This window comes from Pleurodeles waltl, chromosome 9, assembly GCF_031143425.1.
Source record: "Pleurodeles waltl isolate 20211129_DDA chromosome 9, aPleWal1.hap1.20221129, whole genome shotgun sequence".
NCBI classification, from domain to species: Eukaryota; Metazoa; Chordata; class Amphibia; order Caudata; family Salamandridae; genus Pleurodeles; species Pleurodeles waltl.
The window spans coordinates 548,811,278-548,838,102 of record NC_090448.1 but is presented as its reverse complement, the minus strand read 5'-3'; the positions used below and the strand labels follow the sequence as shown (position 1 = coordinate 548,838,102).

Genomic DNA, 26,825 nt, shown 5'->3' with positions numbered 1-26,825 from the left:
TACTGGCAACAGGAATATGAATTCCTGTCGCCAGTACCCTTTCTGCCAGGGATTTCCTGGCAGGGTTGCTGCCAGGAAATCCCTGGGGGATAGGAGACTCCAAATACCGTCAGTGGTCTATGGTGGACCGCCGGGTCGAAGGTGGTCCACCTTCGCCCCAGCGATCCGACTGCCCTGGCCGTACAGGCGGTGAACTGGCTGCTATGCCGTGGTCATAATCTGAAGGTCCGCCACGCCGTCGGCGGTGTTACCGCCACTGCCAGCGTGGCGGAGCTGGACCACCTATGTCATAATGAGGGCATGTATGTATATAGACCCAAAACGAAAACAGACTCAATTTTTTTAGGCACTAGTGAATGTAGATGTGTGTTTTTGTTTAAGAGTGTGTAGACTTTTATGTTAGCTAGACAAGACTCCGCTATACCAGGAGTTTATTTAATTTGTGGAAAAAAGCATATTATAAGCTGCCGAAAGGATTGTTTGGTTCAAGTTATCAGGGAGTAGTCTTTCCAAAGATTTACCATGTGGAGAATTTAAATTATTCTGTTTGAGATGAGAAATCAAACACTAGAGTTAAGAGAGGTGCCAGTGCTTTAGAGATTGTATGTTATATTTTTGGGGCTGTAGTTCAATTAGTGGGTGTGATCCTGAATGACCACAAGAGAAGAAAGTTGTCAACAACAGTAAATAAGCTTACTACAGATGCAGCAGGTGCCTTCTTGTTAGTTGACATAGAAATGGTTGCGTACGATCAATGGTTTCACAAAACCGTCTTGCGCTAGACATCCTTCTTGCAAAAGAGGGCGGAGTTTGCAAAATGTTACAAGTTCAAAAGTGCTGCGCTTACATTCCTGAGAATATTAAGGAGCTGAGAAAGTATATTTGAAACATGATAGAATTGAAAAAGGAAACCTGGAGGAGTTAGAAGCTATAGGTGTCGGGGAAGCAATAGATAGTGTTTTTTTGGCAGTTGGAAGGTGGTTAGCCAGCCGAGGGAAAGGACTTATTGAAACCATCTTAATTATAGCCCTGTGTGCCTTAGTTGCAGTTGGTCTTTATAAGTTGATCAAGAAGCTGAAAGAAATGAGAGTAAGCAGAGGAGATAGGACAGAGGAGTTTGAAATGGAGACTAGACAATGCCTTTATTACCGTGACATCAAGCAGTTAAAATTTCCTGGATCAGCCTCTGAAAATTTGATCTGTCCCATTGAAAATGAGAGATTACATTTATGTGATGGCTTGGTTCGCCATGTAGCAGAAATATTAGTACTGCCCCTCATGTCACAGTGACCATCTATACTTGACAGGTTATGCATTATGTTAATCAAAGTACTAATAGTTTAGTTGTAAAGTGGTGCACTGAAAGTCAGATTAATGTGCATTCACTGTAGATTATTAGTTGAAAGGCATGTGGTATAACCTTGTAAATTTATGTTTACCAGATTAATTCATTTTCACATTATAGTTTATCATGTTAATTAACAGTTTGCATTGAAATGATAATAGTTTTCGTGAGAAAAACATTTTAAAAGTACCCTGGAAGTGTAGGGAATGTAGTTCGGCATTATAGTTAAATGAATGGGTTAACAAAATTATTTTGTTTTGAATTTTATGTAACATGAACATTTCTGAAGTTTATTAATGTTGGATTTATAATTTTGGATATTAAATGCTCATTAATTGCACAAATTAATGTGCCGTTTTAATTCACTTTGCTTAGCCTAAGTGAGACCTACAAAGCCCTGTTTGTGGATTGTGCAGAAAATGTTTAGTCATTTTTGCTAATGTGTAATTTTCTTTCAGACATCGTTCCCATGAGAATGTTAGCTTGGTAATAGATGCTCTATTTTATTAGGCACAGCAAGATTGGGAACCCAACCTTGAGCACAGTACATTCAGGAACTGTGGAACCAACAACATATACATATTTTTCAATTTGAATGGAGAAGCTAAGATAGGAGACGTTTCACATGGAGAACCTGGGAATTTTCACGGATGTTGCAGTCTATGTTGCATGGCTGCTTGCCTTCGGACATTTTCATCTTCTGCATCATATGGAGTGATGGATGGATGAGTCATCATGCCCTGTGAACTTTAATAAACCATTTCCCAGATGGAATTGCAGCTTTCTTTTCCCTTGCCTTCTCTTGGAGAGTCTCTCTCCAGACCCCATTGTCTCTGTCTGCTCCATCTCACCCTTCTTGCTGAACCCCTTGGACTCTGAGAGGCATAGCACTCTGTATCCTTTGCCCCTTTGAGATGCTTTGCTGAGACTTAGATAGATTTTTCACCTTGACCCAAAGAAGACAACTCTTGACTGAGCTTCTTAAATGCTGATGCCTTCCATTCTCTTTTTACTTACTTTTTGCCCATCTTAGTTATTTTTCAAGGTTTCCTTTCTCCAAATTATTTTTGCCCTTTTTGTGTTTTTTTGCCTTTTGCCCACATTTGCTTGACCAAGCACACCAATGATATGGATAATATGGACTATCCCACATTTAGGTCTCTAACGTGCAGAATTTAACAACTAAATGTGTAACAGAATTAGACAGCGTTTGTTTCCCCCTTTTTTAAGATTCTCTTATTACTTTTGTGTATAGGGTTTCCGGAATGGTTTGTCTGTTTGATGTTAGTCGTTTGAACTTCTTTAGTGGGGGGGTTGGAAGCCTATAGTGATTCTGTATCTTTACAGTCTTGCTTTGAGAATCATTTATGTTACTTTAAACCTTAATTTCTAATAAATACCCTTGGACTATATTTTAGACTGTATTTTTCCTTGTGTGATAACATTGGTCAAACTGTCATTCAGATTTGATTCATGGTGAAATTGATGCCTTTATGCCCTTTTCACCCTTATGCTGGGTGAAAAGATCTATAAATTTTGTCCGAAGCAGAATCCTGAGGAGTGATCTTCTGTAGTAGTTACCGGATGCAAAAGGTGTTTCTCCATAAAGAAACCAACACTTTCCGTCATGTTGGAGGTTTTCCCTCTCCACTCTCTCTGAAACCTAGTTTTTCTTACCCTTGACTGGAGGTATTTGGGCGGATATTTACCTGTTATGATTTTGTGAATATCCACAATACCACAAGTTTGTGGTTGTTCTCTAACCTCTGTGGGTGGACCCATCTGGGTCGGCCCACAAACCTGTCCCTTCATGAAATTTTTACTATATTGACAGGATTTCCTTGTGAGCACATTCCAGTTACATTTGCAAGCTGTCATTCTGTTTAGGAATGTGATTTTACCCTTGCATAAGGCTGTTTGCACATGGAAGTTGTACTTATCCACACAAATAACCAGGGGCGGAGCTGCAGGGTGGTGTGTGGGGTGTTACAACCCCCAATAAATGTATTTTTTGCTAAATAGTTGGGCACAGGTGCTTTCAGTCGGGTATGGTGAGGTGTGTGTCAGATTTCAAAAGAAGTTTTTAAACAAAAAGACAAAAACGAACACACATTCTCTTTCTGTTTAGAAAGACTTCAAAAATGTTCGTTATTTCACAAAATAATGTGCTTTCTCTTACTTAGTACAGCCACCACTCAGCATTCCTCTCTCGTTCCACTGCCTTTTAAGCCCCTCTTGTGCACTTTGCGTGTCGTACAATGAATTTTAACATCATATGCCAGTGTGATTGTCGGGAAATCTGAAGCTACCCCTCCCCCCAATCATACTGACCAAGGTACACCCCTGCAAATAACTATACGATTCGGCCCAGTGATGCAATGGCAGATAGGCAAATTTGAATTTAATCTAAATTAGACATATGGGTTTTATGAGTTGGTACCCACTAACAAGTAAAGTCCCAAATAAACAGCCTTTCCATAGTGGATGGGAGCTCTTCAAGATGGAGCATTGAACGTTATTTCAGTGTCTCTGATATGGTGTTTTATAAACTGAAAGTGATTATAGAAGCCGACCACCGGGCTGTCTGAGTCTGCCAATTTTCCTACCTGTTGCAACCGGAGAGGGCTTCAAGTGTGTGATACTCCAGCTGGGATATAAATGTCCTGTGAAAAGTGCACTGATGCTCCTTGGAGGTAGGTCTGCATTGCATGATAAATAAAAAAAAAATGTGCTAGATTATTCCTTTGAAGATGTATCCTAGTTTGTTTGTATGTTCTGTCTTCCTGTCTAAGCCCTCGAAACACGCTTGTGTGCCTGCAAAGCAACATTCAACTTGATCACAGCCGTGTCCTCTATCACACCTTCCACACCAAGACTAGCCCCATTTATTAATTGCACAGATTACATTAGGGTTAGATTTGTGGCAAGCGCCTTTCATACCTTAGTGGTAGCCATGAGAGAGTACCAGATCGCAATAAATGTCCCTGTCAGGTGGGAAGGGGAAGAGCTGTGTTCCTCAGGCAGACTCAATGTGCTTTCTTGCAGAAACCTCTCTCTGTTATCTCAACTTTACATTAGATTTTGGTGTGCATGTGTAGATTCGATTATAGCTCCTAATATAGATTATTATCTTGATTGCAACCACTAATAATTCTAAGATAAGGAAACCTATGTACAACCTCCACTGAGGGTCGGGGGGAGGGGGTTGGCAGATGGATGCAGTCACAAGAAATGGGAATTAGGTTCACATCGATGGGAAATGTGTTTGTCTAATTTGCTTTCTTGTTGTCCAATACTTTTTACATATAGATAAAAACATCAAGACATCAGAATCATACACACACCTCTCGTGGGGTGTGAGATAGACTTTAGATTATCATAATTTTTGCATTACCCCTTTTCAGAAACACGTGTCTCCTCTCCAGCCTTGACGATCACAGTATTTCCTCTATTTTGCACTCTTTTCAAGTTCACGCTTCAGAGTGGCCTCCAGCCGCTCTTTGAGCAGTAGGTTTTGTTGCTCTTCTCCAATAGGTAGGAGAGTCGGAAGAAAAGGTGATTGCACAATTCATGCATTCTCTGCAAAGTGTGTTCTGGATCCAAATTATCCTAGTCTGTCTGTCTGTCGATAACATGCCGCTTTTGAAGTCAAAACTTTTTTTTTCCACACTTCATCCGAGATTGCATACAGCACATTTTCTAAAGCTCTCTTCCCTTTTGTCTTCCTAGGCACTGCTTACTTCACTCCCAGCTCCGTTACTTACATCTTGAGACTTTCTTGTCCCTTAATGTGTTCATGCTTTTAAGAAATAACAATGTCACTAGCATATTCCTGGTGCTCCCCCCATCTAGTATACAGATGCATAACTCCTCCACAGACTTTGCTTGAAGAAAATATGCTTTGAGCCGTACACCATTTTAGGGGCTTACCTTTTAGCTTTAGAATTGAATAAAATCAGGAGGAGATTAAGGGTGACATATGTGGTGCCTTGGCCGTGCCTCCACTATTCACATTCACTTCCTGTGGTAATTGTATGCTATTGCTCTCTGCACAAGGTGCGTTAAAAGCGGTTAACATCCTAAACCAAGGGTGTTAACTGCTGTTAAATGCCCCCCAAAAAATTATGGTGCCGAACCAACGGCGAGTGGACACAATGAGAAGGGTAATTAACAGCTGTACCCCAGACTCACCCAAAATACGCAGACGCATATCCACTTTCCCAGTCAGCTAGGCAGAATAATGACAATTAAGCTGTTAGAACCCACTTAATCACGCCCAATACAGGCAAGTAAACACATCCGCTGTCTCGAGGTGCTTCACGTGATTGACAGGGAAAATAGAGTTTAAGCAAACGACTTTTACTGGTGTCACCATTTGTCGGCATTCTGATTGGCTGAGATTTTCTCAACATTCCACAATTCTATCGAGTACGTCAGCCCGGCTGAGGGCATAACTCGTGAGCTATTGATTGCTCATCCCAGTTATGGAAGGAAGTATAAGTGAAGGTACATAACGGAGAGATGGGGCAATAAACTGATGTTAACACTCAACTGAACAATAAAGCTGTTAGAATTCATCCTCTTAATATCCCCCAACACAGACCCACTCACTGTTCTTGTTTTCTTCAGGCTGTCCCTCACATTTTTAGTGAATATTAAACGCAGACAAACGATGGTAGTGAATGCCACATATAAACTCAGCTAATCTCATCCCCCAGTAACACTTTATCATAGTTATAATGGGGCACCTTGGGATAGAGACCTGAGTGCTACTGTACCATCCAGCCCATGCCTCCTCACTAACCTGTCAATAGGCACACTATTGCAGGCGACGCCCAACCAGTGAGGTGTACAGTGTTAATACGGGAAGAAGTTAAGGTTGAACGTGGTTACTATGCGTTGTGTGACATTAAACAGAAACCTCAGCAAAGAAGACATTTAGCAGACAACTTAAAAAAAACACTTTTATTTACAGAGTCGATATTTTAGAGTCATTAAGACGTTCATATCTACAACAGTATATCAGCCAGTTTCATATAAAATACAATAAATTATCTTTCGACGGGTGAGATGTATTGAAATATAATTAGTGCATAATAATCAACCTGCTTTGGCAGTGGTTTGTTTTACAAACGGAGGTGTCATTTCTTAAATTCCATAATAATTTTTAGAATATTGTTTACCTTGTGAACATAAATACAGAATTTTAGCTCAGGCAGTCAAATCTAAACATTTGGAGTCATATTTACTAACATTTGACGCAGTGAAACGCAGCAAGAGAACTTGCTTCACTGTGTCTAATGGTGAGAGCAGGAATGTGTCATATCTACTAAGATATGATGCATTGTTGCTCTCTGTGCTGACACACTGAGTGCAGCCTAGCACCAATGCAGGCCCCCTTCTTCCATGGTGCAAGGGTGCCTCAGTTGCAGGCAGGATCGTTTTTGTGCAGGAAGGAACACCTTTCCTGCACAAAAACAATCCTCTGAGGCTCAGAAAAAACGAGAAGGAATAAAAACATTTCCTGAGAAGGCATACCATTTTGATTCATTGCCACGTTTACTGGAGTTAGTAAATCTGGAAATGCGCCCAAAACATAGGTGGATGCTAGGAAACACCCACTCTACACCCATGGAATTCCTTAACAGGGAAGACTTGCGCTGCCTTGCTTTACTCCAGATTTGCTATGCTACGCAGTGCCATGAAAGGGGTTTTACATGGCATAGTAAATTTCACTTAAGGACTTGAGTTGCCTTTGTGTCACCTTACACCACATAAAGGAAACACAAGCCCTATATAAATCTGGCTCAGAGTTACATATTGGAAGCTACGTAGGCCGCTACATTGTAAACATCCACCAGACCAACCTATGCACATGCACCTCTTTCTCTGCCAATACTGAGTTTAAAGGAATTACACTCTGTGGGTGGGGGCAGGATCAGAGGTGGAAAGGCCTACCATGAGATTGCCAGAACATGACTTCTGACAATGCCTCAGACCTACGGGTTTCTGTGGAAACAAAGATTTTTCTGCAGTCCAGTCTGCCGCTCTGCAGGACTGCAGTATTTGTACCTGTTTGTATTTACAGGGCGAAATGTTTTTGAAGGAAGCCTTTTGTGTGAAGCTGACATTATTCTTAACATGGACATTTGCCCTGTAATGAACTGATTCTTACATTAGCTAGCGTCAGCTTCAGCATGATGAAAATGAGTGTCAGTTTTTGCCCTGTCCAAGTGTAAGTGCATTACGTTGTCCCATAGAAGACCTGATTGGTACACACCATGGCGCTCATATCTTTACAGCCCTGGGGCGCTCGTAAAAAAGAGCCAGAAACAATGTGAACTAATGAGCTTCAAGGTGGCTCCTCGTTTTTTAATTAATGGCAAGTTGCAGAAGGCAAGATCTTGAAGTGAGGATCCATGAGATCCCTTACTCTGCAGCAGTACATTCTGAGCTGACATTTCTCTGCTGCCTCTTTCAGCTTTCAGGTACCCCTGTGATTTTCCTGAAGGGATCCATGGATCCTGGCCTTTCCAGGCTTACTAACGTCCTGATGTAGCAGCATTCTCTTCAAGATGTCAGCCTAATCCTTCAGCCTGTTTGTTTCAGATTTAAAGTTGTTTGAATTTCCAGTGATAGCACCGTTGATGGTGTGTAGTTCAATCCAGAGTTTTCCTTGGGTACACTAATCTGGCTTCTAGCACAAGGGCCATATACCTTCACCCAAACGTTTGGTACTTGAGAGACTGTCTTTGCCCTGGCTCCTACCTGAACCTGTTTGCCAGTGTCAGTTGACATGGAGCATGTCTTAATGTGATAAGCATATGCATTTAGTAGACAATCACGTCCTCTGCACCAGTTTCAGGTCAAACCCACTGCAGTCTTTGATGAGGCTATGCCTGGCAAGCTTGACGCGAATAGCCCAGATGGCTCTGTAGTGTGTGAATGTGGAATATCTCGTTTTGAAGAGAGACACATACAATTGTAACCATTATTTGATGTTTTCTGTACTTTCTCCCTGCAGAAATGCTCAACACCATGAGCCATACATGTCCTTATCTTCTGTTCCTGTTTTTTTAATCTGATACCACATTCTTGGCCTTGATATATCTGCTTAATGCAGAATAAACCTGTCTGGAAAATTGACAAGATGAAAAGAAATCTGTAATCAATACTTGCTTTTGGTTTAGCGAATCCGCTGTAACATCTGCAAATAACATTTGTTTTAATTGTGAACTCCAGACAAAGAGATACAGTCTTTTTTTAAATAGTTCCTTATTGTCCTTTGTAGGCCAGACACTATTAAGGATGGGTTTTATGTGTGATATGGCAGAGACACCGCTAGGTATATCGACATGCCTCCTCCAATAATTACAAAGAATGTAGAACAAAGGTGGACAATAGAAGCCTTTGAACCTTGCATGGCAATAAAACAAGGAAAGCCTATATTAAAAATATTTTTCATGCAACACTACTTCATTTCTGACCACTTTTAGTTGGGAAAGAGCGTAATTGTTTGGAAAATTATTAGAGTATGATCTTTGAAAATGTTTTAAGGGAAAAAAGTAACAGATTACTTAGGGCCTCGTTTAGAGTTTGACAGTTGCAACCACCTGAGAAAAGCAGTAAATGACAACTCTTCGATATTTTTGGTTGACCCACTCAATTTAATGTTGGGGAATGTGCCAGGTTTCAGAATGAAAAACATCAGCTGGCTCTTTGGGGGGAAGTCTATGAGTGACAACCTATCCTCCAAAGGGCTGTCGGTCAGTGTACGTTATAATGTCCTCCTGATTTAGGGTGGTGGTTGAAATTTTTCCTGTTTGGAGCACCATTGAAAAGTTGCTGGTCCTCATTAGGAAACAGAAGAAATTACTTTGGGTACTTATTGAAAGCCAAAAGCCTTTCCTATGCAGCTGCATGAAACATCTTCAGTGTCTTCAGTGGAGCTATGGCTTTTCCGGTGTAGGAACAGTGATACCCACTTGCTTGGCAGGGATCTTCAAATATGGCAAATGGATTTCTGCCAGGGGAGTGGAGGCCATGATCTTCATGGATCTGGTATGATCTGGCATGCAACGCGCCACCCGCCAAACTAAAAATCAGCCTCCTGGTCTCAGTTCCTAAGCTTCAGCTGATTAACTTTTCAAAAATGGACTGTTCTGAGACTATTTAGATACATAAATCAACATAATAATTGTATCAAATCCTGATTATCCACGGAACAGAATACTGTTTCAAAAATATCATGGACATAATATTGATTTGGGACTCGATATTCCCAGCCAATGCCAAAACAATGACTCATAATTCATCCAATCTTGAACAAACTGCCTTTTCTTTGCTCATAAGTAGTAGGGAATTTTGGTGTACAGTATTGCCTTCATTGAGTAATGTGTAACTGATGTGTAACTACTTCTTCTTCAGAAAACTGCTTTCGATCACCCCTCAAAAACAAAATGAGCCTCCCTGGCTAGGCCTTCTACAGATGCCTGTCTGAGCACCGATCCGGCTGCTTCCTCTCCCTCTCTCTGTTACTCAGTCCTTACCTTAGCATAACTCCAGCCCTTGTCTTTTTCAGCTTTATCTCGGGTGCTATCTTCCTCAGCATTACTGCTGCCATCTTCTTTCTATTACTTTGGTAGTTCTTCTCACTGTCACCTGCTCTATGTCTTCCTTAAAATGGCTGTAGGTGTTATTACAGCTTTAGATTTGCCAGGTGGAATCCATTATAAGTGAACAATACTTTGGTTTCCTTTACCTTTGTGCACATATTTCTCCAAAGCGCTTTCTATTATTTGCACATTCTTAAACATTTTGATTTGGCATATTTGTGTAAATATTTCTATAATTATACATACATTTGATGCATGCTTCCCTGAAGCCAGTTTAGCTAATGCGAAAAGTAGTTTCAGTATTGTTCAGGAGCTAAGCTACTTTGCAAGTTTGAAATTTACTGTTTTGCAAGTTACTATTTTGGTGTATTTTACAATGTCTTATTTCCGTTTATGTTTAAAGCATTGGTTTCCATTTTTGTTAATAATGCTTTTTGAATCCGCCCACCTACAAGGAGAGAGTTTCTGACTTATTTGGCAAATGTAATTTGCTCAGAACTAGTGAGCAGTACTTTTGGGGTTTGAGACATGGGAAGGAGGATTTGACAAACAGTGCATTTGAAGCACACTTTGTCTTGTTATTTTACTTCACTTACATGTACTCTCCCTCTTATTTAATTTTTTTTTTCTCTGAAATAGTTTCTCTCTTCCCCATCTCCCTATCTACTTATCTCTCTCTCTTGTTTGGCTCCCTGAACTTTTCCTCTCTCCCTCTTTTTTTTCTCTTTCTCTCTTCTCGCTCTCCTTGTCTCAGTATTTTCTTTTTCCTCTCTTTGGTCCTCTCACATAATTTTCTCTGCTTTCTATTCCTCTACTTTACTTCTTCTCACTACCTGTTTTTCCATTCCCCCTTCTGTCTGGCCCTCTGCTTTTTTCAGGCCCACTTTGCAAACAAATTACTTGAGTAAATCCCAAAGACCCACATGAATGTCGATTCATCAGAATGTCAAATTAGGGGAACTGACATCACATGCCTCTTACCACATACGTTTTCTAAAATTTCCTGGGTAGATAAACGGCATCATACATCCGTTGCCGGTCCCCCTCGGAGAGACATTGTATGGAAATTAACCGCTGTCGCTTTCATTCCCCTACAAAGACAGTGCCAGGGGAACCCACGGATATGCCCAGGGGTACTGCTTCCAACATTAATTGACTTTGACCCCTGACAACATGATAGGAATGATCAATTGTGCCACTTTTTATCTGTACAGCAGTCTCCTATTTACTGCTGAAAGGTTACAACAAGGAATGAAAACTAGAGTACATAAATACAACTTTTGAGAGCCACTGTACTTTTTTCCTGAAACTCACTTTAAGACCCAAGAGAGGAGCAGTAGCAGTGCGAGTGGCAGGGGTTCCAAAAGGCATGCCAAGCTACCCTTAATTAATGTCCAAAAAGATCCATCTGGAAAAAGGCAAGTTGAGGAATTTGGTCTTTGAGCGTGAGGCCACATCCAGCCTCCTCCGGAGTGGTTTATTTGAAAGGGAATTTACATAACTAGTGAATTTTTTAAAGCTTCATAAAAATAGCAGTTGGCGGAACTGACGGAGTTTCACTTCACGGAATTCTGCAGAGTTACATGAAAACTCAGTGAGATTCTATGAACTTCTGCAAGCAGGTGAGTATTGACACCTTGCGCTGCCTGCGCTGATTTTTAGCACCAGGAGCTTGGTCCGTGCTGAAAAGCACGAGCGGCACCACGCAGTGCGCTTGAGGGTGCTGCTGTTTCAGTTGGTTTTGCTGCCACTCAAGTAGATTTCCTAATCGAGCAGAGGCTTCCTCAACGTGAACGGTCACGACTGCCCGCATTGGGAATATATCGCCAGGTGCTCTCCTAGCACCCAAAAATCACCCTAGGGGACACCAATTCTTGCTCACCAATTTACTGTTGGCAAGTCTCATGCAAGAAAAAACTCCACAAGGCGAAATTTGGCCAAGACTCTGTGTTACATGCAGAACGCAGAGTGGCCAAAACGCTGCCAACTTTTCTGTAGAAGCGTAATTTATCGCCCACCCCTACATAAAAACTCCCCTTTTTGAGGCAATCGTCGTCAGAGATGGGCAGTAGGCAGTGGATATCTCTGAGGATCTATCAAGCTTGTTTAATCTTATTTGAACTCTCACATTTACTACTGTGTTGGTGAGTTCGAGAAGGAGACCCACCACAGGCCAGTGTAGATCCTTAACAGCTATGGTGAAATAGCTCTCGATTAGTTCCATTGTATTGTATTGTATCGTTCTGTATTGCAGCATTTATATATCATTTATTACCCCCTAGGTGGGGCACTTAAGCTCCTACCTACATGAGTAGCATGTTACCCTTGGTAAGGTGTGTGCTAGGAAGAATGTTGTCTTTGTTTTGATCCTATGTACGAAGTGTTTCCATGTTGTTCATGATGACCACTGAGATGTGGCTATCTTGTTATGGGAAGCAGTGCATAGCAGTGTATTGGATGACGAAGTGTGAGAGACAGACATGCATTTTTATAGTTTTCAGTATGCTGGTAGCTTTGAAAAGCTCTGCAGGTCCCTTTATGGTATTTTATATGATATAGTTTGCTTATCTGGTTACTGTACTATGTTTTCCAATGCAAGATTTTGTGTATAGTTGTGGTCCTGAGCTGGCATGGTAGGAGGGACAGACTATTGGAGAGATCTATTGGGATAGACATTTTTATTAGCATCCCAGATCTGAGTGTCTTTGTGAGATGAAAAGAAGCTGTCAGATTGCATATATATTTGGAACCTGAAGTCGTGGACTATATTAAAGTCCTCCAAATTGTCCAATAATGTGTGATAGATCTCATGAGTTATTTCATGCCTGTTCATTTGGTGATGATAGTCCTTTTTGCTGTACAATGATGTTGATGGACAGCCCTCATAGCAGATATATTTAATGTGAATTTAACAGGTGTACAAGTTACAATTTGTTGATGACTGCTGTGTATTGTGGTTTTAGTATTACTATATAATTCCATGGCGAACCATAGATCAGCCCTTGTTAGCTTACTCGTATGTGGAAAGCAGTTTGCTGATTGAGTTGTTTGTGGTTTGTGGGTTATAAGCTGAGGATTGCGCTTCAGGGTGCAACTGTTTTCTGGGCTCTGTTGCCAGAATATGGGTGGTGCAGTTCTCTAGGGAATTGCCATGTGTTCAGCTGTCTTTGGGAGTGTATATGCTCCAGGGTTCTTCTAATACTGGCTGGTAGTCAGTTCCAGAGCTGGGTGCTTGTACTGAAAAAACATGCCTCCTACGGATTTTTTATGGCAAACTGATATGTTGATAAGTTGTGCAAATCTAGAGCAAAGTGTTTTGTTTGGTTTGTAGTGCTTGAATTTAACTTGTAGGTATATTGATTCTTTTCCTTGATAGGTTCTGGACAATGCAGAGTGTCTTGAACATCGCCCTTCTGTCTTTGCGCTATTGAGCTTTTAGTTGGTTATTCATCATGAATATATTCATGGCATGAAGGTATTCATTGAGTTGTGAATTATGGAGGTTGTCAGGGTTATCAAGTTTTAACATGATTTGTGTCATCTGCACAGTTGGAACAGATGAAGCTGTATGATTTAATCAGATTTGTTAAGAGGGCTATGTAGATATTGAATAATAGAAAGGATATCATGGACCCCTTAAGAACGCCACAGTATTGTGTGTGAAGAGGTGATATAAAAAGGAGTAGGTAGACTACACATTGTCTGTAGGAAAAGCAGCAATCAATTTTAAAGCATTTTCATGAATTCCGAAACTGGGAAGTCTTTGCATTAGCGTGTGGTTGTGAACAGTGTCAAATGCAGGTGATAAATCCAAAAGTTATAAGGCAGATACTTGTATTATTTGCTGGTTTTGAGTTCGGGTGGTAATGAACCTAGTTCTAGGGACTAAGGGGCATATTTATACTTGTTTCGCGCCGAATTTGCGTAATTTTTTTAACGCAAATTCGGTGCAAAACTAACTCCATATTTATACTTTGGCGCTAGACCCGTCTAGCACCAAATTTATGGAGTTAAAGTCATTTTTGGGACGTGGAAGCCTACTTTGCGTCAATGAGATGCAAAGTAGGTGTTCCCCTGTAAAAAATTACTCTATGGCCTTAGCGCCATATTTATCCCCCTGTGCTAAAATCACGCATGGGAGGGAAGAGGGGTAAAAAATGGTGCAAAGCTTGCTTTGCACCATTTTTTAACGCTAGGGTCAGGGCAGGCGTTTAGGGACTTGTGGGCTTATTTCCATAGTGGAGCACCATGGAATAAGCCCACAGGTGCCCTACCCAGGGCCCAGGGACACCCCCACCCTCACCAGAGGGACAGCGGAGGATGGGGGACCCCCATCCCAGGTAAGTATAGGTAAGTACAGTTTTTTTTTTAGTGCCATTGAGGGCCCTCAAATGGGCCCCCCTACATGGCACTGGGTCCCCGTGCTCGCCATTGGGGGGTAGGCATGACTCCAGTCTTTTCTAAGATAGGCGTTATGTGGGATGGATGGTTTTGCGTCAGAAAAATGACTTTTTTACTCTACCCTGCCTAACGTCATTTTTGGTGCAAAACCCCCTTCTTCCATACCGCCAGCCCCACCCAACTAACGTCATTTTTTTAAGCAAGCCCACCCTTTGCACCGGCTTGTCCCATTCCATAAATATGGTGCCTGGCTGGTGCACAGAAATGGTGCAAGCCGGTGCTAAACTTTTTTGTGCAAAACTGCGTTAGTGCACTTTTGCACCAAAAAGTATAAATCAGGGCCTTATTGAGTAGGCATCTGGCTACCTCCCCTGCACAAAATTACGTTCTCCTTTGGGCAATTTCCAATCTTTGTGAATTTTTAGAACAATTCACTGACGGTGTTGTAACAGAAGTCATGTGATCGTAGTGTTTCTGTGTTTAGGCACTCTGGAGTTAGGAATTTTGTTAGAATTTTACAGAGTCCTTTAGAATGGCAGTCTCCCTTAGTTATGCATGTGGAGCAGTCGTGTCATTTTGTGGTTCTGATGGCTCTTTTGTAGGGTCTGGTATAGTTCTGTAGCATGCTTTTTTTTAATCATCTCCTGATTTTCTCCATTTATGTTGTAGTATGTTGAGTTGTGCTTTCCTGCTTTTGATTCTGCCATTAACCAATGTGGTGTTCTTTTATAGGTCAACCCTGGGATATGATTTTTGTTGGTATCTGTTTGTCCAGTGCAGTGGAGATCCAGTTGTGGAAGGTGTGTATGCCTTTCAGCCTTATGTTTATTGTTGTTTTTTTAAGGTGGGTGTTGAGCTGCTGGATGTCTAGTTTTTTTACCATTGTCCATATGAGTATTTGTTGTTGATTTTTGGTGCCTTTGAAGTGTTGTTTTTGATAGGTGTATAGATCCTGTAGGGGGTGATGTTGTGGTTGTTCCAGTTTATGGGGGAATTGTCTGTAACCGTGTTTTGTCCTAATGGTGTATGTATGGCATTTAGCATGTGTCTTTCATAGTGAGTTGGGCCAGAAACTATTTTTGTAGGTTGAAGGCTTCAATATTGGTTGTGATAGTTGTGGTTAGAATATTTTGGTCTAACCATACATTGAGGTCTCCTAGAATCTATAGGTGTGATTGGTCAGGATGGGTGTTGGTTACTGCATCAAATAGGACATGTTTAAAGTTGGCATTGCTGTGTGCTTGTTTATATATCAAGAGAAATTAATATGTAATAGTTGCAGTAGGGTAACATCTAATTATAAAGGATTCAAAGCCATCCATCATGAGGTTTTCAGGGATTATTATATATTTTTTTAATGAATGAGAGCTAGGCCTCCTCCAATTTTGCCATTACGATTTTTGTTAATGATGTGAAAATCAGGAGGGATGGCTACACGCCATGTGGGTGCAGAATCTTCGCTGAGCCATGTTTCTCTTATGAAGGTAAGGTCCAGTGTTGTTTCTGAGAGTAGACCAAAGATGTTAAAGCAATTTTGTTCATGGATCTTGAGTTGACGATAGAAATGTTTGATGTTGTGTTTCTTTCTTCTTCATGTTCTGTAGTAAGGATGGAGAGGCACAAGTTGTATTAATGTGAGTGGTTTGGAATGTATTGTGCTTGTGATTTTTGGTGGAGGTGGAAGGGAAATCAGGACTTTGATATGTGTGCTTGTTGGTGGGGGGGCTTTTTTTGTTGGGTCATGGTGTTGTACCTTTTGTGTTGTCTGATTATTGTTGTAGGGTGTGGGGGATTGTGGCAGCCAGGTATGATTAGGGAACCTTGTGGCCATGGGTTAGAGCCTTGCCTTGATTTTTAGTTTCATTCTTGAGAGTGACGCTGTGTTTGTAGGTTATTTGGGTTGTGGTTATTGAATTGTTGTATTGTTTATCACAGTGTGTGTGGTGTTGATTGTGTTGTTGATTTTGTTTTAGAAAAGTTAGATTGTTGATGGGGAGATTTATTAGTAGTTAAATGTACTCAGTTTTTTGTATATGATGGGTTTTAGTTAGTATAGGTGGAGTTTTAGGGTTTATAAGCTAATAAAGACAATTTTGTTAGTGAGTGGTTGCTTACCTGAAATTCTTATGGTGGAGGTGCAGAGTTTCTGGACCTAGGCTCTTACTAGGCCCCAATAGGCAACATTCTTAACCTGTCATCTGAGCTGGACACCCTGAGTCCTAGGACTAAATAGCCGTAGTGATCAGGGACCATGGGCCAATGGAAAACCTTGCCCTAACCAATCTGAACCCTAGCCCTAGACCCTAGAGCCCCAGTACTAGGAACAAATCACAACCCTAACCCTTTCAACAATTCAAAACTCAATCTCTAAACCCTATGTACATTAGAAACCCTAGCCATGGGAGCAATCAGAGCCTAGCACTATCACCCGATCAGAACTCAGACCTTAAGCCCTAGGTCCCATAGAAACCCTAGTTCTGGGAGCCACTGAGAACCCTAGCTCTATCCCCCAATCAGAACCCAAATTCCAAGCCCTGGGTTAGAACCCAAGCCCTAAGCCCTAGGTCCAATAGAAAATAAAAATATATCCGCTGGCAAAAAGACACTATTATGAATCAGGATGTGCAAAATATTTAATATGCAACCAAAGTTTCGTAGTTCCTGATTATTGTCCATCACATTGCTCATGAATATTGGACTTTTCATAGAACAACATCCAAACAAAAATCTTTGTAACTTTGCACGCCCCTACTCATGCCCCAGAGTCAGATGTAAGCTCTGTTATGAGTCTGCCACATATTCTTCAGTACGTCTTAAAAGACACACTTGTAGCTCTTGCTTCAGTAGTGGGTAAAATCTCTTGATCAATCTTGATCAAGGGATCCAAGTATGGATTATGGCGAAAGAAGCTTGGATAATCTCCGGGATAGTTTCTTAGATCACTCTAGGGAAGTCAGAGCTCTTTGATTGACTGACTCGGGACAAAGTACCAGAATACTGTGTTTTAAATATTAATTTTCACAAATATTGTAACTAGAATATTGACTAGGAGAATATTGTGAAGGCTAGTGTATATAAATAAACATTGGTTTACTATGCTTAACTCCACATATATGTACCTTGATTATATAGATATATGTTCAAGGTGCATAGATGTGGATTTCAGAACAGTATATCTGTACTAACTGATTTACCACTGTCATGATATGTTTTTTTGCCAGTACTTTGGCTATGATATTTTAGCATGATGATATTTTCCCACTCAAGATTCTGACATGCAAGCGTTTGTGGGGAACCTAAAAGGTTTAAGATGAAGAAGAAAGCTCTGCTTTACAAAAACTAAAATAAGACATTGTAATTAAAAACATGTAAATAGAGACACATAAGAACTACAGAAAATATTATAACATACAATTTAGCCCATATTTGAATTCCACGTTTCCACCAAAGACCATCCCCTCCAAACAATGTCAGTCATTTCCACATGCACTGTTTCTTCTTTAAGATTTTCTTGCACACCTAAGGAAGAAATACACATTTTGAATTTCTTAGAGTTCCTGTTATACGCCCATTGAAGAGCCAGTTAAAGATAAAGTTTCAGTGCTGTTTGTCGTTACATCGCCCCTTGTGCTTAAAAATGCCGATGGTTTAATTTGATGATTGCCGCATAGAATTTCATGTTGCCCCTTGGAGGAGTTTTTAAAAGCAGGAACAATAGGCTTTTAATCAGTCTTTTTATTCATATTGACAGCAACAGAGGTGCTGCCAAAATATCCAGAGGGGTTCCAGACCAAAGGCAAATTAGCAACAGGTTTATCTATGAAACATTTACTCCCCAAGCCTCCTCTTAAAACTTAAAACCTGCTCTCTGAATACAAATAATCAGAGACTTCTGTCTGCTGAGTGGAGAGTGGGATTGTCTGTAATTTGCATACAGTGTATCTAGAATGGTGAATATTTGCATAGTCGTCGCTTCTCCTGAGGAATGGACTGTCTCGCGCGACGGGGGACTGGTGCAGTGTGCAGCAGTGTCCCTCAGTGAAGGAGATATTGGAGATTAGGGTTGAGATGGAGGCTTTATGGGGCTATGCTAAAGGGGATGGAAGACAAGATGTCAGTGCATGTTGCTTCATTCAGACGTGATTAAGTCCCCTCTCTGCCCCAGGGTTATAAACAAGTGTGCCTGTGAGCGAGGGGGTAAAGCACCATATCCCGATAGATTGTCCTGAGGAACGGGTTTAAGAATGACATATGGAGGAGGACCCTGAATTGTAACACATGACTGAACTCTTGACACCTTGGGCCAAGGGTGTCTAAATGGATGATCGTCTTGCCATTGATGGGTCGTGCATTGGACTGGTAGAGTCAGCTCTTCTCACTGACTGCTCCTACAGGGGTAATTTTTCTCCATGGAGGTTCGTGGCACAATCCTATGTCAACCAACCTTGCTTGCTTTCCATCTGCAAAGGAAGGAAAGAGGACAAAGAGTTGGTCTATAGGGGAACATTTGCAAGGCCTTTTTCTTGTGGTGTCATGTCCCACCGAAGGGACCTAAGGAGTGCTTTTAAGACTTGGGAAGACTGTAGCGACATGGTAGATTTACTGATTGATCAAAGCTGGGGGATCACTGAAAGCTAATCTTTGGCTTGAACCGTTGTGGGTACAAGGAGGTTAGGCGTCAATGACCACTTGGCTTAGCCCTACCCCTGTGGTTGACCCACCAATGACAATGGACAGACTTACTGTGTTTGGAGAGATTTGCCCCGCAATTCTGAGCATTAAGCTCAGATCTTGCCATGATCTACCACCCTGGAGCTGAAGCTCTTAAGCTCTTAAAGTTATGGTTTCAAGTCATCACATGAGGGAGAAGGAATTAAATGGTGTCAGACATAAGCTGACTCACTGGACTGCGTCCTTCCCAAGGCAGGCACTTGAGTCAGAGGAGTCATGTCCTTCTTCCGGCCATCGCTGGTGGACTTGCGCCTGGCCTGCACACCCCTCATTGCTGTTCTGATTTTACGCCAGCCCAGGTGGTTGAGCTCCGCAAGGTTGAGAAGCACGCATACCCCACTGACAGCAAACATAAAGACCAGGAAGACTGTCTTTTCAGTCGGTCGGGACACATAGCACTCCACCTCCTTGACACAGGGGTAGCGGTCACATTCAAAGATGGCAGGAACATTGAAGCCATAGAGGAAATATTGTCCAGCTAGAAAGCCAATCTCCAAAGCGTTCCTAAAGACTACCTGTATGATGTAAAAGCGGGAGATGCCTTCCTGGCGCTTCACCTTGGCGCTCTTCACGGTTCTCACCGGAGTGCTGGGGATCTCCTTTACCTCCAGGCAGTCTGGCTCCTCCTTGGAAGAGGCATCTGGGTTTTGGACAAGGATGCCGTTGACGTTCTTTACTTTTCTGCCCTCACGGGTGCAGTCTTTCTCCAGCAATGGGTACAGGAAGGAGTATCGGCGATCTCGCTGCTTGGCCGACTGGTGGACAGAGTAGGTAATGAAGCATAGGCTGGGTGTGCAAACCAAGATGATTTGGAAAACCCAGTAGCGGATGTGAGAGATGGGAAAGGCTTTGTCATAGCAGGCCTGGTTGCAGCCCGGCTGCAGCGTGTTGCACATGAACATAGTCTGCTCGTCCTCGTACACGGTCTCCCCCACGATGGCCACAATGAGTATACGGAAGATCACCACCACTGTCAGCAGTATCCTGCCATAGACAAAAAAAAACATATGCGTGAGGGGGATATAGAATCACACAATAGTTACAAAAGTATTTGATACACTTTCAAATGTATTTTTTCTTATGTTTTATTATCAATATTTTTGGGGATTATACATTTTTAAAACACATTTTTTGTGATCCTTCTTAAAGGGCCTGAACAAGTTATATATGGTGGAGGGAGCAGTTTCAAATCCCATGTAAATTATATTTATTTTCAGTGTGTTGCATTTGAGTGTGTTTGGTGTGTTGTATTGTGCCAACATTTTACTTTCGAGCCACTTCAGGGCACCTAGAGAACCTGATGAGATAGGAAGAAGATGGAGGACCTGAGTGAAAATATGAAATGAAAGAAAAAAGGTGAGGGAATGAAGCAAGATGTAATGAAGAGAACAGCAGGTGAAATAAGCATTGGCAACACCAATAGGTTTCGCTTATGCAAGATCTACTGGCTTTGTCAATTTTTGTTTTTAAATGTTGCACAGCAACATGAGCTGCTGTACAACGTGGCTTCAAGTAAAGAAAAAAAGCAGCATGCCCAGGTCAATGCTGGCCACGTCATTTTGCTTTTTTAAAAAACTTTAAGCCATGGTGCACAGCATCTTGGTTGCAGAAACAATGTTGAAGGGGGGGTACAAGCTCACTTAATCTCCCCATGCTTATAAAATGAGGATGTCCTTGTGGAAAGTATCTGGTGCTTGTGTAAAGTGCTCCAATACCTTTGGGTCGAGTTTGCACAACGTAAACTGAAAAGAAAAACCAGCACAAAAGCAACATGAGAGAGTTTCAGGGGTGGAGGGTGGGAGCAAAAACAAAAACAGGCGGGGGGGAAGCAACACAGGATGGGATGGAGCAAAACACAAGGAACAGTGTAGGGGGGTGGGGGTTATAAGCAACACCAAGTCAGGAGATGGACTGCAGCCATGAAAGTATCTCCAGGCCCACATGGCCAGAGGAAGGACACTGGCTGTAAAAGAAATCTATACTAGGTTCATGCTAGCAAAGACCTACACTTAAAGTGCCTAGAGGAAGCAGAAAGGAGCATGAGGTGCTGACCAATCAGAAGCAAGTAAATGAGAGTGAGGTGGAAGCCAACCAATGGTAACTAAAGGGCGGTCTCTGGGCCCATTTTTAAGCCTTTTGTTTTGTTCATAATAGATTTGCCCGACAGCGCATTCACACTGTTCAAAAAATCTAAAAAAGAAGGTGGTAATGGCAGAAGAGAAAGAGGACACTCGAAGCAGACTGAAGAGAGACTCTGGTAACTGTGTGAAGAGGATGCAAGTACAGAAGGAGGAAGAGGTGAAGGAGTTAAGGTGGAAGCACGGAAGGGGAGAACAGGTGAAGAGTTTTGGGGAAGCAATGGAAGCACAGCAGAGGAAGCAGATGAAGTGGTCTGGCAAGGAGATGAAAGCACAGAATAGGAGAATAGGTTAAGGGGATAGGTGACCTGGATGCGTGAACAGGGGAGAGATTGGAAACACAGAAGAGGAAAACAGATGAAGTGTTATGGAAAGAGGACTGATGCACATAGCAGGAGAGAAGTTGAATTGGCCGAGGCAGTGGTTGACAGCCATTTGTATCAGGTGGATAGAAACGGGCAGCCAGTAAGGAGGACAATACATAGTGCTGAAAGCTGCAGACACAGTGGCATAGATCTTTCAAGGAGGAGTACACAACACAAGATAATGATGCTTTTCCAGGAACAATGGGAAGGCCTGAGGTGAAGCACACTCCAGCAAATCAGGAGCAAATCTAGACTGGTGGAAAGAGGTTGCTGCTTAGAAAACCTAACCAACCCTACAGAAGAACAAAACATCTATGACAGTCGATTACACATATCAATAACACTTTGTGAAACAGAACTGACATCCTAGAGGGTAATTACAGTGCAATCTGGGACTCCAGCATCATCACTGGTGGCCATTTTGAAGTTGCATTGTTTATTTAATTTCTCTGTTTTATAATGTCAAAATGTTGCCAGTCCCTACTGAAAAGCGCCCTGGGCCACTTGTGAGAGTGGGAGTTGAGGAAAGGGGAAGAATGGGCATAAGGGGACAGGGGTAAAGGTTGTTAGCCAGAGACTTTTACTTCCCCACTCCCCCACACAGACATGGATGGGATGCAACCAAATAACTTTTAGTGGAAAAAGTTTTGGGTTACATTTATTACAGATCATGAATTAATACGTTCATGATGTTTGCAAATTAGAAACTAACATTAATATTATGAAACTGCACTGCAAGGAAAATTAACGATGAAAAGAGTCCCAAGCCATGAAGACAACCTGCATCCAAAATTATGTGTTGGTTTCTTCTCTGCAACATCATTGTGTTTCTTCCCATATGGGACGTGTCTGCAGGGCTTCTGAATTAATGAGTTCAAGGAACTAGTTCTGGAACAATGTTTAGAGTGAGCATGTTGTCATCAATGTTACACTCCTATATTCCTAGGGACTTTGAAAAATTCAAGTGGCACACAAAGAGCAAGTGTAGTAATTGAGCCACGCCTATTCAGTATGAGAATGGTAAGGATGAAGTATGTAGCTGTCACAAATGTATTAATAAAGCATGGTGTGGTAGTACACTGTCATTTACAGACAGCAAATTTTTTATTGCCATGATCATTACTTTGGCACAGTCATAGATTAACTTATAAAACTACATTGTGCACAAATCATAATGTGTGGAGACAAAATTTTGTTGTGTGTCAGAAACAAATTAGATCCTGCAGCCTTTTCTTTATCGCCAGCAAGACCAGCGGAGAAACAATAGCCCCTGCAGCACCTGTGGTGTGGTAGGGACACCCTGCATGGGTGGCGGGTCCCTGGCTGAGTGCTCCTGACTGATTCCAGAGCATGGGGGTCCCTCCATGTATTTGGCAAGGGGCCGTCCTCAAGTTTTGTTATGCCACTGAGTAAGACTACCACATTATTCACTTTAGAAAAGCCCCTCACAGTGCGATCAGAGAAACAAAACACCAATCTTAAGGTTAAAAAACATGAGAGCCAATTTGTTAGAGCTGTAGCCTGACATTTGGCCTCTGACTTTGAATGCACAGCAAGCGTGATAAGATAAAAACTAAGGGGCAGATTTACAAAAAAGTGGCACGTCAGTTCAGATGCGTGACTTTTCTTGCGTCCTCCTACCACCACCAAACAACACCATGGTTGCACCGTATTTCTAATACGGCGCACCATGGTGGTTGTTAGCAGAATAGTGTCAACATTTTGGTGCTATTCTGTCACTTTACTACACTAGCGTCAAAAAGTTTGACGCTAGTGCAGCAAAGCACAGGGAGGCCCATAGGTTACTATGTGTGCTTCCTTTAACGCCTGCTCTGAGCAGGCATTAAAAATGGCAGGAAAAATGGCGCAGTGAAATGTTGTAAATTTAAATTTACTTTTTTTTGTACCTCCCTGCGTTGGAACGCCCCCCTTGCATACATTATGCCTGATGCAGGCATAATGTGACTCAAGGGTATACAAAGTGGCGCCATGCATGCATTGCACCACTGTGTAAATCTGGCACGAGGAAAAGGTCACCTTAGCGCCGCCTTAGCATAAAAAACAATTATGGTAGGGTGATGCAAGGTGGTGCACGGGGCTTGTAAATATGCCCCTAAATTTATAGACATATTTTTTGCTTGTTCCCTTTTGGAACTCCTGCATGATTATTCTGGCAGTGCTGTGGTCCCAGCGCCTATGGCTCAAGGGGAGGACCAGAAGGTTAGATTTAAAGATGAGGAGAGCAGATGTAGTTGCACCAAATGAAACATCAAAAAACCAGGATGCACAGTCAAAGGGGGGAAAAAAGAAAACAAAGATGGAGAATGCAGGGGGAGGGTGGTGAATTGGGGAACAGGAGTAAGGCTGAAGAGAGCAGGCAGTGGAACAGAAGTCAAGAAAAAGAGAGAAAGAAGAGGAGCGTGGGGGAGGAAATGTGCGATAACCAGAAACACTGTACAAAGAAATGAACAGGGTAAGGTATTTTCTCAGCATTCTATGGATTCTATGGTGACCAGAGATACTGAACAGTATCTTGTGCGGGTACAGTTGTTTTCTCATGGAGTCCTCGAAATGCACTCTAATTGGATAGCTAAGTTACTCCCTTTGGAAGCGTGACACTCTGTGAGAACGAAGTCGAACAGTCAAAGCTTAGTCTAGGAGGAGGTAGGGTTTAAGTTTTAGATACAAGATAAAACTGCAACAAACACCCAACAAATAGTTGGAGGTATACAAAAAGAAGTTTAACATTTTTATTATACTTTAAAGAACAGAAAACTCTATCACTTTCTCAGTAAGCAATATGACCCCAGGCAGTTGTATAGTATTTACAGGCTAGACACTAGGGCCCATATTTATGGGGAAGGACATAGGGCAGTGCTGCAAGTCTTCTTGCTGTGCTGCCCTACGCCAATGTGAAAGAGCATGAATGCACTGTATGAAATACGTTGCATTCCTCTCCTTTCCCCTGCACTGGTGCACAATTGGCTGCATAGCGCCATTGCAGGTATGGTGCAAGAGTGCCAGCGTTGCTTCCAGAATTGTTTTTGTGCAGGAAGGGATACCTTCTGGCACAAAAACAATTCTGAGTGGCGTTTTCATGTTTCTATGTGTGCTGCAGAGGAAAAAACGAGGAGAAATGAAATGTTTTCTCTTCGTTAAGACTCCCTGGCACAGAGTAAGGTCTTACTCCATATCTATGAGGAAAGTGGCTTTGCGCGCCCTCATAGATATGGTTGAGAGACTTGCGCTGCCAAGCATAAAAAAAGTGACACACCAGAGGCGCAAGCCTCTCATAAATGTGCCCCTATATTTTCTATAACATTGGCCATTAACCACTGGAGTTGTACATGAGTGATCTCCGAAGACTTCAGGACTCTTTGGGACTATTACCATGTTTACTAACGAAATTTCTTTTTCAAATGGACAGAAGTGCCAAACAAAAAGAAAGCAATGTAGCAACTTTATACATTCCCTTTACCTCTATTTTACTGGCTGTGGTGATGTGCCAGACCTAGGCATCTCAGTAGGCTCAAGTCCAAGATGCCAAATTTCAAATTCAAAAACAGTAATTATTCCCTTGATCCATATATCCACCACCAAACCAACAGGAAACAACCAAAAGAGAATCCATGATGAAGTTTAGGGTGTGAACGACTCATTTCGAAGGAGAGTCTCCAGCCTTTTCTATAATGTGAGCTACATTTTGTCAATGAAAAACATGTAGAGCTTCTAATAATTATCACTGCAACAATAATGACTCAACAGACATGATTACTATAATAGCCACTCCATACAAACACGATTACTTTTAAAGACTAGGATAGGAGTATTGTCAAAAAACATTTATCACCATTAAATGCCTGCACTCGAGTAATAAAATAACATTGAAACCAGCAGGTGCAATTAGACATCAAAGAAATTACATTAGCAATAGGCTTCCAGCATGGAGCATGAAGTCTCATTTAATTGGTGGTAGACCACTATTTTGCTAGCCAAATAGCTCATGGCGATAATGTTGCATCTACCACATTGACCTACCACTACATTGTAAGGTAAATATATATGTGTTTGCAGTTTCCGCTTATGTTTATTTTTGAGAGACAACATGAGAATGTTGAATACATACTTATCTTACAATATAGTAAGTGGATGATGTAGTAGATGCAATATTGTGTGGCAGATTGACATTGACAACCTCAGTATCGTGTCATACAACCATTCAAAAATCAGTTTAAAGTGAATTTTCGGAATGAAGTTGTTCTTTCTACAAACGTGAGTTATGAGCTAGAAAATACACGTATGTAGCTGCAAATTTTATTTCGGTAAACAACCCTTTTCCCTAAGCAAAACTTGTCAAAGTCCAACATAGGTTTTTCAGACCACCATTTTCGATAAGTACTTACATGTACAACTACCACACACCTACCTCTTTTTCCCTTGTATTAGTTTCTCATGCTGGGGATGACAATCATAATTCCAAGCAGAGATACATAATGCAGAAGACTTACAATGTTATACCAGGAACAGGTGCCTCAATGCCAAGGCTATACCAGGTTTTAAAGAGGTTCATGTTCAGTCTTTCAGAAATTGCAGCAGCATTGGGGAGTTCTTGTTGGATACGGGGATGTTGTTCCCGAGCCCGTAGGTGGAGATGGTGGAGATGGGAAAGGTTTGCTGTCTTGTTTTTATTTTATTTTTGGGACTTCTCAGACTGCTGCCTGATGGTGTCCTGGCTGCAGGTGTGCCAAGAGCTTCCAGAGATAGTGAGCCTGTCTGTAATCCATCAAAATGGTGGTGATGTGATCATATGTCTTCAGGCCCTGGATGAGATGTGCTGTGCGATTTAGGATGCATTTAAGGGATGCCAATGTGGAGTCTGGGAGTCCATATAGCAGGGTGTTACCACCACCCATATCAAAGAGTATGAGGACTTGAACAGCGGTTCTGAAGTCACTTTGTGGAAGAAACGGTTTCACTTTCTTTGTAAGAGAGAGCTAGTACTGGGTCATCTTTGTGTTTTTTGCAAGGTGTTCCTTGAGGGTGAGGTTGTTGTATAGGGTGAATCCACATAACCTGGCATTCAGTGAAAGATGGGGTTTTAAGCCTTCAAGATTCTTGTAATTGACCCAGGTTTGTACTGTTCCTTGTTTATTGTACTTGGCAAAAACCAAGGGGCAGATTTAAGAGCCCCTAGCACCTCCTTGCACCACATTAGGATCAGTCTTTTTGA

General features: G+C 41.8%; 1 protein-coding gene across 1 annotated transcript in view; it reads right to left on the bottom strand.

The window, feature by feature from the left end:
- Positions 1-6,303: 6,303 nt before the first annotated feature.
- The window catches only part of LOC138259626 (gap junction delta-2 protein-like), a 288,792-nt gene continuing 268,270 nt past the window's right edge, over positions 6,304-26,825 (bottom strand). Inside the window, exon 2 of the mRNA XM_069207475.1 lies at positions 6,304-20,076. Coding sequence (XP_069063576.1) covers positions 19,245-20,076 — 832 coding nt within the window. The 3' untranslated portion in view covers positions 6,304-19,244. The remainder of the gene's footprint in view (positions 20,077-26,825) is intronic.